The sequence below is a fragment of the Chiloscyllium plagiosum genome, chromosome 1 (genome assembly GCF_004010195.1).
Source record: "Chiloscyllium plagiosum isolate BGI_BamShark_2017 chromosome 1, ASM401019v2, whole genome shotgun sequence".
Lineage (NCBI taxonomy): Eukaryota > Metazoa > Chordata > Chondrichthyes > Orectolobiformes > Hemiscylliidae > Chiloscyllium > Chiloscyllium plagiosum.
In genome coordinates, this window is record NC_057710.1 from 129,986,824 (window position 1) to 129,999,099 (window position 12,276).

Genomic DNA, 12,276 nt, shown 5'->3' on the forward strand with positions numbered 1-12,276 from the left:
AAGGAGCGTCGCTCCGAAAGCTAGTGTGCTTCCAATTAAACCTGTTGGACTATAACCTGGTGTTGTGTGATTTTTAACTTTGTAAACCCTCAGGGGTTTGTGTGTTTTGATCAAGTCATCACCTACTCTTCTAAACTGTGGTGGAAGCAAGCCTGGCCTATCCAAACTTTTCTGACTGGGCAACCCAGCCATTCTAGGGTTAATCTCAGAAACCTTATCAGAACTTCTTGGGATATGGAATTATTGATTTATTGCCACTTGAATTATCTTGGAGATGGTGGTGGTGAGTTATCTTTCTGACCCAGACTCCATGTGCTGTAGGTACACAGAGTATTTAGGAAGGGTCTTCCAGGAATTTGAAGAGTCAGGATGATTTGTGACTTGGAGGGGAACTTGAAGGTGGTGGTGTTTCTACGCATTGTTACATCTGTCTTTCTAGGTGGTAGTGGCTGCAAATTTGGAAGTTGCTGTTAAAGGAGCTTCCCACTGAAGTGTTCTCACTGTGGCAATGAAAGAAAGTCTGCAGCCAATTTGTGCACAGTGAGATCCTAAAAACAGTAATGAGCTAACTGGCCAGTTAAGTCTTTCAGCTGAAGGATAAATATTAACCAGGTTACTGGCTTCCCATCTTTTAGAAGAACTGTTCTAAAATCTTACATATCCATTTGAAATGATGAAATTAGCCTCCATTTAATATCTCATCTAATGATACCATCTCTGATAATAGAGACAGTGAGATCAGTTAATGAAGGGTATGGTTGAGATTGATATCAACAGCATCAGTTCAAGCCCCTCATTCTGGCTGACACAGTTAGTGGTTGCAGAGCTGAAAATGTGTTGCTGGAAAAGTGCAGCAGGCCAGGCAGCATCCAGGGAACAGGAGAATTGACGTTTCGGGCATAAGCCCTTCTTCAGGAATGAGGAAAGTGTGTCCAGCAGGCTAAGATAAAAGGTAGGGAGGAGGGACTTGGGGGAGGGGTGTCAGAAATGCAATAGGTGGAAAGAGGTCAAGGTGAGGGTGATAGGTCAGACTGGGGTGTGGGCGGAGAGGTCAGGAAGAAGATTGCAGGTTAGGAAGGCGGTGCTAGCACCTATTGCATTTCTGACACCTGTTCCCTGGATGCTGCCTGACCTGCTGCGCTTTTCCAGCAACACATTTTCAGCTCTGATCTCCAGCATCTGCAGACCTCACTTTCTCCCCTAGTGGTTGCAGAAGCCATGATCAGCAATCCTATTGTAGAAAAGGGTGGAAAACGAGATACAGCCTTGTATTGGTTATCCACTGCGGTTGGTCCAGCTATGTGGAGACCTCAGAACATTGTTACATCTGGTGTCATGTGAAAGGAGCCAAGAGAGTGGGGCAGTAACACATACCCATACTTCACTATATTCAAATACTGTAGGGTTGATTTACTTGTAAAATGTTTGATCATTGAAATCAGTTACAGCTTGGACATATTCAAACAGTAAGAATTCTACTGTTATTAAACCACCTTAAACAATGCAATGTTCACTCAATACTCATGCAAGCGTCAGCCTGAACTTCATGCTCAAATTCTTTCCATATGTCCTGTTCTCACGATTTAGTTCAAACATGAAGCGCTGAGCCAAAAGCTTAATTCTACGTAAGCAGGAAGAGAGCTTGGAGTACTTCGCAGGAGAGAAATTGAATAGGTAAGCACCCAATTTGGGAATAGGGATGCTGGGATTGCTTCTGAAGATAATATGCAAGTGGAAGATTTAACAAGAGATTTTTGAAATCAGAGAAGAGGATAACAGAATAGAAGGCAGTGGTTTTTGAATTCAGAGATGGAATGCAGTGGCAAAATAGAATGGCCACATTGGTAGAGTGGAGGGGAGAATCACAATGTTAGTGTCTTGGGTATGTGCAGGGGCAAGTAAGGCAGGATGATTATTTAAGGTAAAATGGGGTGAAGTCAGAAAGTGCTTTGAAAACAAAGGACCTGAATTTTGAACTCCTCAGTCAGTCTGTTGCTGACGTTCGGAGATGAAAGATTAATGGGATTGGAGCCTTCGGAATGATGAAGGTTTCACCATTCCCAACTTTCCAACTGTGACAAAGTAACACTGATTGGTTTTACGATAAAACCATAGCGAGACTAGGTCTATTCGTTTCAAGATTAGAGTGGTGCTGGAAAAGCACAGCAGGTCAGGCAGCATCCGAGGAGCAGGAGAGCTGACGTTTGGGGTGTAAGCTCTTCATCAGGAATCCGAAACGTCGATTTTCCTGCTCCTCGAATGCTGCCTGATCTGCTGTGCTTTTCCAGCACCGCTCTAATCTTGACTTTCATTTCCAGCATCTGCAGTACCCACCTCTGCCCAGTTCTATTCGTTTACACAGACATTGCCGCAAAGGAGTGACGCAGGCGGAGGTCATTCGGCCCATTACATCTACACTGGCTGTCTGAATGAGGTTTGATTTTGTACCAATCCCTTGCCTTTTCCCTGTAATATGGTTCCGTGTTTCTGTAGTCCTGTATATTTATTTCCTCCACGTGGTAAATTCACCTTTCCTTTTTAAATCATTTATCATCTTTATTCCCAACGTCAGAACTGGCGCAAAAAAAATGGGAGTTGAGGTCTGAGCAGATCCATCCATGATCTCATTGAATGGACGGGAAGTGTTTGTAAATACAGATCTCAGTTTCTAATCTCAGATTGTGATACCAGCTCATGTGTCTGTGTTTTTAGTTTGGGTGCAATGTGAATCAAACTTGACTAGTTTTTCTGTGGGGGTTGGGAGGTGGAGGTGTGGGGGTTGAACAAAGTCTGATACCTTGATTGTAAATCATGCTTGACTTCAGGCCAAGGTGTGAACGTTGCCTTCAGACTTAAGAACTACGGAAATAACAATGACACCTACAAGACAAACTGCTACTGGTTGCTTTCTCTTCGGATTCTTCACACAAGCTGATTACAACCAAACCTATCTCCTACTGTGCACAACTATTCTCATTGGGGCTCTTGACAAATAAAAATCTGGAACCCTGCTCCAAAACATTGCTGATGCACGATCAATTGAAAATTTCAAGCATGAGATTGATACTTTTTTTGGTTTGTTAGTTAAGATTGTTAGGGGGTTATAGAATCAGGGTGGGTTAATTGCGTTGTCATCAAATTGAATCGTGAAATTGGTTTGCGAGTCTGAAAGGCCTACAAAAAAAATCACCAGTAATGAATTGCCTGAGACAAATATTAACAGTTTACACACACTGTAATAGAGCAACTCCTGATATTATCGAAATTTGTCAGTCATTAGCACCCCCAGACCTATTTATTCCTGACTGTGTATTCAAAAGCTGAAGTCAATCCTTTCTGATTACAAGGGCAGAATGTGCACACTTATAGGTCCATTCTTTGCCGCCTCTTGAGACAAAAAACCCCTCCTGTTTACTCGGTTATAAATGCTACTACTGAATTGCCCGAAACAATTAAGTGCGTTGGAAGAATAAGTATTATCTTACAAAAAAAGAGCAATCATTTGGCATGCGAAACAAATCTATAATCTAAACTACACTGTTGGTGACTTTATTTGTTTATTCTAAATAATGGACGTTACCAGAATGTATTTTTGCCGAATGTTGCCCCTCTGGTAACTGCTGAGATCTGTATTTGTAATATTGTGGCAAAGACGACCCGAACAGCGCTCAGGGAGCAGTCCCGCAATAGAGAGCGGTGAGCTTTGCTTAGTAACGTGAGTGCATTGGATTCAGTTTTGAAGAACTCGGAGAAGAAAGAGACCGCTTTGAACAAAGAAAGCTTGAAAGGAAAAGGCCGGCACTTTTGTCCTTTTGTACATGGCATTGTTTTACGAGACTTATAAAATGCTTTTAAGATGGTACAGTTGGAAGTAAGGCTGGAGTGCGCTGTTTTACTTTGTGAAATAATAATAGGACAGTTCGCTTTTGCACAGGATATTTACGTAGATATCCACTCATAGCAAGTTAACACCCAGAGATCAAGGCATCCGTATTACCAGGAGCTCTGCCCATCACAGCAAAAATATTTCCCCAGCTCGGGCAAATTTCTGCCACTTTTCAAAGTGCTAATGTCCAGTGAAACTTCTTGGGGCAGGTTTTTGCTCGCCGTTCTGCAGCAGTGCAACCCGTTTGAGTTTAAACATCTCTCAAAGTTAAAAGGCTGAAGGCGGCGCCACAAACGGCAGGAACAACCCCCTTTTCTTTATGATTGCTCCCCCTTCCCCAACCACAAAACTCGACCCTTTTGACAGGAACCTGAAAACCTCACTGATTTTGTGAAAACAAAACACAATATCCGTGCCATTTGACTCATCCTTTTTTTCTCTCTCTCTCTCACACACACACACAAGCTCCCTCTCTGCCCTTGTTCAGTGTCACTTCAGGCGAGGGAACACACATTGTTGAGCCAGTGTTGACAGGTCTGGCAGTATTTGGCTTCTCTCGAGTCGGGTTATTTCCTTTCCCATTCCTCAGCACCTCTCTCTCACACACACACATATATATTTATAACGGTGTTTAATCACTCATTCCTCAGAAAGTCCGCCTTCTCTGTCGACCCTCTCCTCCCATGCCGGGGGATGGATGCTGCTGCCGGATGGAGCTGGCCATGAGGAGGACCACGGCCAGAGTGCTGGCAGTAGTTGCCCTCCTGGCCAGCAGCGGGCTCTGGCACTGGGCTAGCCCGGCTCGCTCGCCCAGCGCCCCCGGCGGCTGTCTGCTGGGCTCGGGCACCTTGGCTGACTCGAAGCGGCCTCACGGCGTCACCGAGTCCGGCCACAGGTGCCTCGACTGGAGCCGGATCCCGAAGATCGCCGAGAGGTTCCCGAACAAAGGGCTGGGCGATCACGCCTTCTGCCGCAATCCGGACGGACGCCGGAAACCCTGGTGTTTTATCCGAAACCAGCGCGGACGGATCGACTGGGCTTATTGCAACTGCAGACACGGTGGGTACTGGCACTGCCGCTTGAGACAAGGTGAGAAGCTCCCTTTACAAAAAAAAAATGTTGCTTCCTGGGACATTGTGAGTCACTGAAATGTGCACTGACACTGCAAGGCTGCTCCGAATTAGATTATTCTCAATGGGCACGTTCATATTATTAATACTTCTTGTGCAATTTGGAGTACCTGACACCAATAGTGGATATCGATCATCCATAACCTGTTCAGGTGGGTTATAAAGCTAACACTTGCGAGCAGTCACTGACACCCAGGAAGGGAACAGCATAGCCTTGTGACTGTCCAGCTGTACCCATAAAAATACTTAAGACAAAGATAAGCGCCTATTCTCGGTTTGCTAAGAAAGTGTGGCTCTTAGCAAGACAGCTGCGCGCTAAACTATAACCTTTTCAAATGACTTGCCGCACGGACTGATTTTGGGCTTTTCATTGATGGTTGCGATTGCAAATTTACTTCTCAAATAAGCGTTCCTCAGCCTTGACATTTCCGAGTAATGTCTATCAAAAAATATTTCATTCTCCCTGAAAAATTGCGGATTGAGCAAATTCCTGTTTAATGTAAGCAGTAATCCCAGAAAATGAAATGATTGCACTTCAAAAGCTATTAGCATCTTGAATGGATTATATCATATGCAAAACATTTATGAAAGAAGCCAAGGCTCCCTTTATAGAATCTCTAATCGTTACTTACTTTTTAAAAAGTAATATTAGGTTGTTCAAATGGAATGCGTCTTTGGCAGGACCTCATTTGTACCGTTTGTAAATGTTATTTGGACATGTATAGTATTTCTGACCAGATCTTTGGCTCTATAACCGAGTATTAGTGACTTGCTATCATTTCTTCGCATAGAAATCTATTCGTTGGTCTATTTAGCCATTTATATTGTCGCAAACGCTTGAACATTAAATGTTAGCAAATACACAATTAGCTTAAAATAATTGTCTTATGTTTGAAAGCACTTTCTAAAGAAAACCCCTTCGTTTTCTTAGGCTTATTTCCCCCACAGTATGTTGCTCACGATGTGTCTTTGTAATCAAACCCACAGACATATAAAGAGTAATTGCCCATTATGCTATAAAGCAAGGTGGCAGGAGATCCTTCCGTCAGCTGTACTGTTCCATAAACTTTACACAGAATACCCAGCACAGACTAAATCTCTGAAAGTTGGCCCATGCCTGTCTTTACACTCCGCATAAACCTCTTCACGTGCCCATTCATCCTTTCAAAATGACCTTTGATTCCTTTACCAGTGTTTTTCCAGCTTCCCTTTAAATGTATCTACTGTATGTTATTCACTTTAACAGCTCCATGTAAGAGCAAGTTCCACACTCACGCACACTGGGCAAAATACTCGATCGCAAATTCCCAATTGGACTTGTTTGTGCCTGTCTTATTTTTTTTGCCTTTGGCTGTGCTGACTCAGCCCAATTTTACCATGCGATTTCATCCTTAATAATGGATTCTAAAATCTTTCAAATGACCGAGGTCAGGCTAACTGGCCTATACTTTCCTGCATTTTGCCACCTCCCTTTCTTAAACAAGGGTGTTACATTAGCCATTTCCTAGTCCTCTAGAATCCGCCCCAGACTATAATGATTTCTGAAAAATCACACCAATGTCTCTACAATCTCCTTAAACATTCTGACGAGTAGCCCATCTGGTCGGAATGATTTAAAAACCTTCAGACTTTTCAGCTTCCCCAGCAACTTAGCCCTCGTGATGGCCACTATACTCACCTCTGCACCCTGACTCTCTTGAGGTATGGAATGGACACATCTTCTCCACACCCACCCTATCAATTCTTCTTAAATAGCGTTATCTTTTTGTAGAAACATTCCTGATATTTATTTCCTCAGAGCTCTTGTATCCTTGTGAAGTTTGTTTAAAAATTTTTCAGTTTTCTTTACCCTTTTTGCAATATTGAGAAGAACTGTGCTCAATGCTCCCAATGTGGATTAGCTAAGCTTCTATATAAATTAACACAACATCTCTGCTTTTTAATTCTGTCCCTCTATCAGTTTGTTTGTGTTTTTACATTTTTTCATCTTAAATTTTATTTCTAGTGAATTATGTATCTGTGCCCTTAGATCCCTTTGCTCTTCCACCCCATTTAAGAATTCATTCATTGAGTTATTATTGTCTCATGTTCTGAGATACAGTGAAAATTGGTGTTTTGCATGTTATACAGGCAGATTGTATCATACAAAGTGCATCAGGGTAGCAGAACAGAGTGCAGAATGCAGTGTTACAGCCACAGAGGAGGTGCAGAGAGGGGAGGTCAGAATTGAGCGGTCAGTTCAAAAGTCTGATAACAGCAGAGAAGAACCTGTTCTTGGATCTGTTCATATGTGTATTCAAACTTTTATATCTTCTGCCCAATGGAAGAGCATGGAAGAGAGTGTAATCGGGTCTTTTATTATGTTGGTTGATTTCCTGAGGCAGTGGGAAGTATAGATGGAGTCAGTGGATGGAAGACTGGTTTGTGTAATGGGCTGAGCTGAGCTCATGACTCTCTGTAGCTTCTAATGGCCTTGGAAAGAGCAGTTGTCCTACCAGACTGTGCTGCATCCAGATAGGACGTATTTAAGGTCTGAAGAGGGTAATTTTAAATTCCCCCACAAACCACCTGCCCCCCCCCCCCAACCCAATACTTCTGAAGTTGAAGTCAGTGGGATGTTAAAGGGTTAAAAATGTATTCCGAACTCTCCTGGAATCAACTTAGAGAGAGTGAGGACTGCAGATGTTGGAGGTCAGTTGAAAAATGTAGTGCTGGAAAAGCACAGCTGGTCAGGCAGCAATTGAGGATCAGGAGAGTTGATGGTTTGAGCATCAGCTCTGATGGAATCACCCTGTTTCTGATATAAATGGGACATGGGTCAGACAATCAAATGGTGAATCAGATGTTGGAAGAGAAAGTGTTAAAAGTTGAAGCTTTTAAGGAGACGGCATCCACCTATTTTTGCTGTATATTTTTAACCCATGTTGGCAATGTTGCTCATTGTAGCAGTGAAGTGTGAGTGGGCCATAACAGAAACAGTAGTGTAAGGAGACATAGAAGTGGCTCAGTGTGCTTCCACTTTTCATCTTTGGCCTCCCCTTCACATTATACTCCATGTGGTCTCTCACATTCTCCTGGTTGAGTCCACACCTCCACAGGTAGAACAGATTTTGGTAGGGTCCTCACAGGCTCCAAAAAAACAGAGGATGTTGATTAAGAGCATCTCAATAGCCTGAGCAAGAAAACATAATATACTAAAGACAAAGGTGCTGCGCCATGTACAAGTGCTATACAGTTTGTTTAGCTCAGTTGGTTAGGTTGCTAGAATGAGGTATAGAATAGCACCAAAATTGCAGGCTTAATCCCCATACAGGTAATGGGGTGCTTCCTTACTTTGCCACATAATCATATCATTGTTTCAGCCATGATGGACAATTCTTGGACAATGTTAATGCTACATAGAGAGTGGCAGAGGAGGGAATGTAGTTGAAGAGAAATAAGTGCTATAAAGAGGAAAAATTGTTATTTGTAACAGCATTTTTATCTGGTGTGGTATGCAATATTATGCTCTTGAAGATTCTCTTTCATTTTTAATTGACCCCCACATCAAAATCATTGACATAGACTGTGAACAATTGGAGCCCAAGAATACTACACTAGTCACAACCTGCCAATCTGATTTGTTTATTCCTCCTCTCTATTTTCTGTCCGTTAATCAATCCTCAATTGATGCTAGTATATTACCCCCAATCCCATGCAGCTTTGTTCACTAACCTCCTATATGAAAACATTTCAGAAAAGGTTTTCTGTAAACCTAAGTACAGCAGGTCCATCACTTCCTCTTACCGACTCTGTCAGTAACACCCCTCAGGTTTGTCAAACATGATTTCCCTTTCATAAATCCACGATGATTCTGTACAGTCAGATAATTTCTTCAGATTGAATAATCAATTATAATAGGTTTCAGTAGTTTCTCTACTGTTGAGGTCAAGCTAACAGGTCTGTAGTTCTCTGTTTTCTCTTTACTCCCTTTCTTAAGCAGTGAAGATATATTTACAACCTTCAAACTTATAATTTTTATAATTGATAGAATTTTGAAAGATTATCACCAATGCATTCACTATCACTGTAACCATCTCATTCAACACTCCAGGATAAAGGTCATTGGGTCCCAGGGATTTTGTCAACTTTCAATCCTATTAAATTATTCAATATAATTTTAGTTATATAAATGCTAATTTCTTTCAGTTTCATACTCTTGCTAGACCCTTGGGTCTTAATTATTTCAGGGAGATTTATTGTGTCTTTCTCTGTGAAGACAGGCAGATAGTCATTGTGTAGCTTCTCTGCCATTTCTTTATTTAGCATGATAAATTCTCCTGTCTCTGTAATGGACCCACACTTGTCTTTGCTAATCTTTCCTGTTTATGAATCTGCAGAGGATTTTACCATGTATTTTTATGATATTTTTGATTTTATTAGTCATATTCCATTCTGTCTTTCTTTATCACTTTGTTCTTCTATGTGAATTCTAAAATTCCATGGCACTGCCATCCTCTAGGAATAAAAAGGCACAAATACCACATGCTCCTCTCACCATAGAAGACTATGAAGACATCAGTGGGCTTAGCCAAATTTTCTTTCTTGCCATCCATTTATCTTCTATATTTCATATGTTTTCCCATTTTGTTTACCATTAAAGTTCTAGGAAGCGAAGCAAATCTGCACATTCACAGTTAAATCACAAAGGCATGTCAATATTATTGTTACTGGGCAATTAACATATTGAAATTGACAAACCAATTTCTTGGATTGTTGCTTGTTTTCAGTTGGTGCTTAAATGTGCAAGTCGGTGGGTCAGGCAAACGTTTTGCCACTATGTCATTAAGTCTCCTCCAATCATTCCCAAATCCACATGCTTTTGTATTTTAAAATTCAATCCTATTTTTCTAAACGAGGAAATACACACCAAAAAGTATAAATTAGCTTCAAATTATACACAGAATGTGAAACAAAGATAGGGAAAGAAAAATTGTATTGAGAGAAATAAGAGGCAGGTGAGTAAATTTTAAAAAAAATATTTATTAAATGTTCAAAAATTAATAAATTCTGCAGCAATAAGGGGTCACAATACATAATTGAATTGTCACATTCAGAAAGGTTGTTCAAAAGTGATTAAGACTAATTACATAATTGAGACTGGTACCACAAGAAGGGAAGTGCAATACACCATTGTGTTGATTATATATGTATTCAAAATAATGTTAAAGATCCTGGCAGATAGGTTGAAAGAGATTACAAGCCAATTAACCTCTCAATAGTCTTAGTAATGCATTGGGCTGCTCCCTCATTACAGAGAGACAACTGGTGGTCGTTTAATCTGAGATTACCACACCTCAGGCAAGGAGAGAGGTTGAGAAGGACAGTCCTTAATGATAACCTCAGTTGGTTCAGGAAATGAACCCATACTGTCAGTACCACGCTGCATCACAAATCAGCTATCCAAACTAATCGACCTCTGAATCACAAAATAGGCTGCACTCAATCAGATTTAGGAAGGGTAACAGAACTAAAGAGGCCATGGAAATAATGAATGTGTTCAGTGAAAGAAAGAAGCACTGCACACCAAAAAATGTACACCCACTTTGTGGAGTTTGAAAAGGTTTCCTTTTTGGTGAACAGTGCGAGAGGGGATTAAAATTGACTGGAGAGATTAAAAAATAATTGTAGATCTATACATGAGACTGCTACAATCAGAACAATATTTGGTGAACCTGAAATAAGCAAAGACAGGTAGTCAGAACTGCAAGAGTCATGGACTCAAAATGTTCAACTCTGTTTTTCTCTCTGCAGATGCTGCCAAACCTGCTGAGTTTCTCCAGCACTTGCTGTTTTTGTTGACTCCAGATCTCTAGCATCCGCAGTTCTGTGCTTTATTTCGGTGAACCTGAACCTTGTAGAATTGGACACAGGGTGAGACAAGGTTGTTGACTATCACTATTGCTCTTTAATATTTATGAAGAAACCATGATATAAGATACACTAGATGAAATACAGAAAGATGTCACATTGGGAGGAGAATGAGTTAGTGAAATTTACAGACAACCAGTGGTTAGTAGCTAGCACAGCAGAAGATCCAGGCGGCACGGTGGCAGTGGGCGGCATGGTGGCACAGTGGTTAGCACTGCTACCTCACAGCGCCAGAGACCTGGGTTCAGTTCCTGCCTCACGTGACTGACAGTGTGGAGTTTGCACATTCTCCTCGTGTCTGCGTGGGTTTCCTTCGGGTGCTCTGGTTTCCTCCCACAATCCAAAGATGTGCAGGTCAGGTGTATTGGCCATGCTAAATTGCCTGTAGTGTAAGGTGAAGGGGTAAATGTAAGGGAATGGGTCTGGGTGGGTTGCGCATCAGCAGGTCGGTATGGACTTGTTGGGCCGAAGGGCCTGTTTCCACAATGTAAGTAATCTAATCTAATCTACACTTACCAGTAAAATGAAGGAAGTGGGGATTGCTTACAGAATGATCATTAACTCATAAAGGATGAAAAATATGAAGATTGAAAGATGAATTGGTAGGAATGCAAAGTTCAAGGTAAATGGTCAATGGCTGGGTCACGTAAACGGATACATTCACCATAGAGGACTGATTTCTCATTGGAGAAAGGTGACCGGTGGTGAGTTTAACCTGAAAGTCAATATGCCTCAGATGTTGGTTGTGGGATGGGGGCAAGGGTTAGATGGCAGGATGTTCAGGGTGACCTCAGCTACTATGAGAATTGAACCCATGCTGTTGGTACTACTCTACATTCCAAATCAGCCAACTGAGCTAACTGTCTTCTACAGTTAGCCTAGAGTCACAATATAAATACCTAGGAAACTTAATGAAAGAGGTACGTTTTACCTACTATTCAAAGTTTGAGAGAAGATTTGTAGCTTAGGTGCTTGTTGTTGTGGTTTTGTTCGCCGAGCTGGGAATTTGTGTTCCAGACGTTTTGTCCCCTGTCTAGGTGACATCCTCAGTGCTTGGGAGCCTCCTATGAAGCATTTCTGTGATGTTTCCTCCGGCATTTATGGTGGTTTGTCTCTGCCACTTCCAGTTGTCAGTTCCAGCTGTCCGCTGCAGTGGCCGGTATATTGGGTCCAGGTCGATGTGTTTGTTGATAGAATCTGTGAATGAGTGCCATGCCTCTAGGAATTCCCTGGCTTTTCTCTGTTTGGCTTGTCCTATAACAGTAGTGCTGTCCCAGTCGAACTCATGTTGCTTGTCATCTGCGTGTGTGGCTACTAAGGATAGCTGGTCGTGTCGTTTCGTGGCTAGTT

The 12,276-nt window shown here is 41.8% G+C and overlaps 1 protein-coding gene across 3 annotated transcripts in view; it reads left to right on the forward strand.

Moving 5' to 3' along the window:
• Positions 1–3,103: 3,103 nt before the first annotated feature.
• prss12 (serine protease 12) overlaps positions 3,104–12,276 on the forward strand; it is a 141,392-nt gene continuing 132,219 nt past the window's right edge. For 2 of the 3 annotated variants that reach the window (XM_043696805.1, XM_043696814.1), the window contains exon 1: positions 3,104–4,975. In XM_043696805.1, the coding sequence (XP_043552740.1) occupies positions 4,570–4,975 (406 nt within the window). In that variant the 5' untranslated portion in view covers positions 3,104–4,569. The remainder of the gene's footprint in view (positions 4,976–12,276) is intronic. The other variant, XM_043696809.1, reaches the window with a different exon arrangement.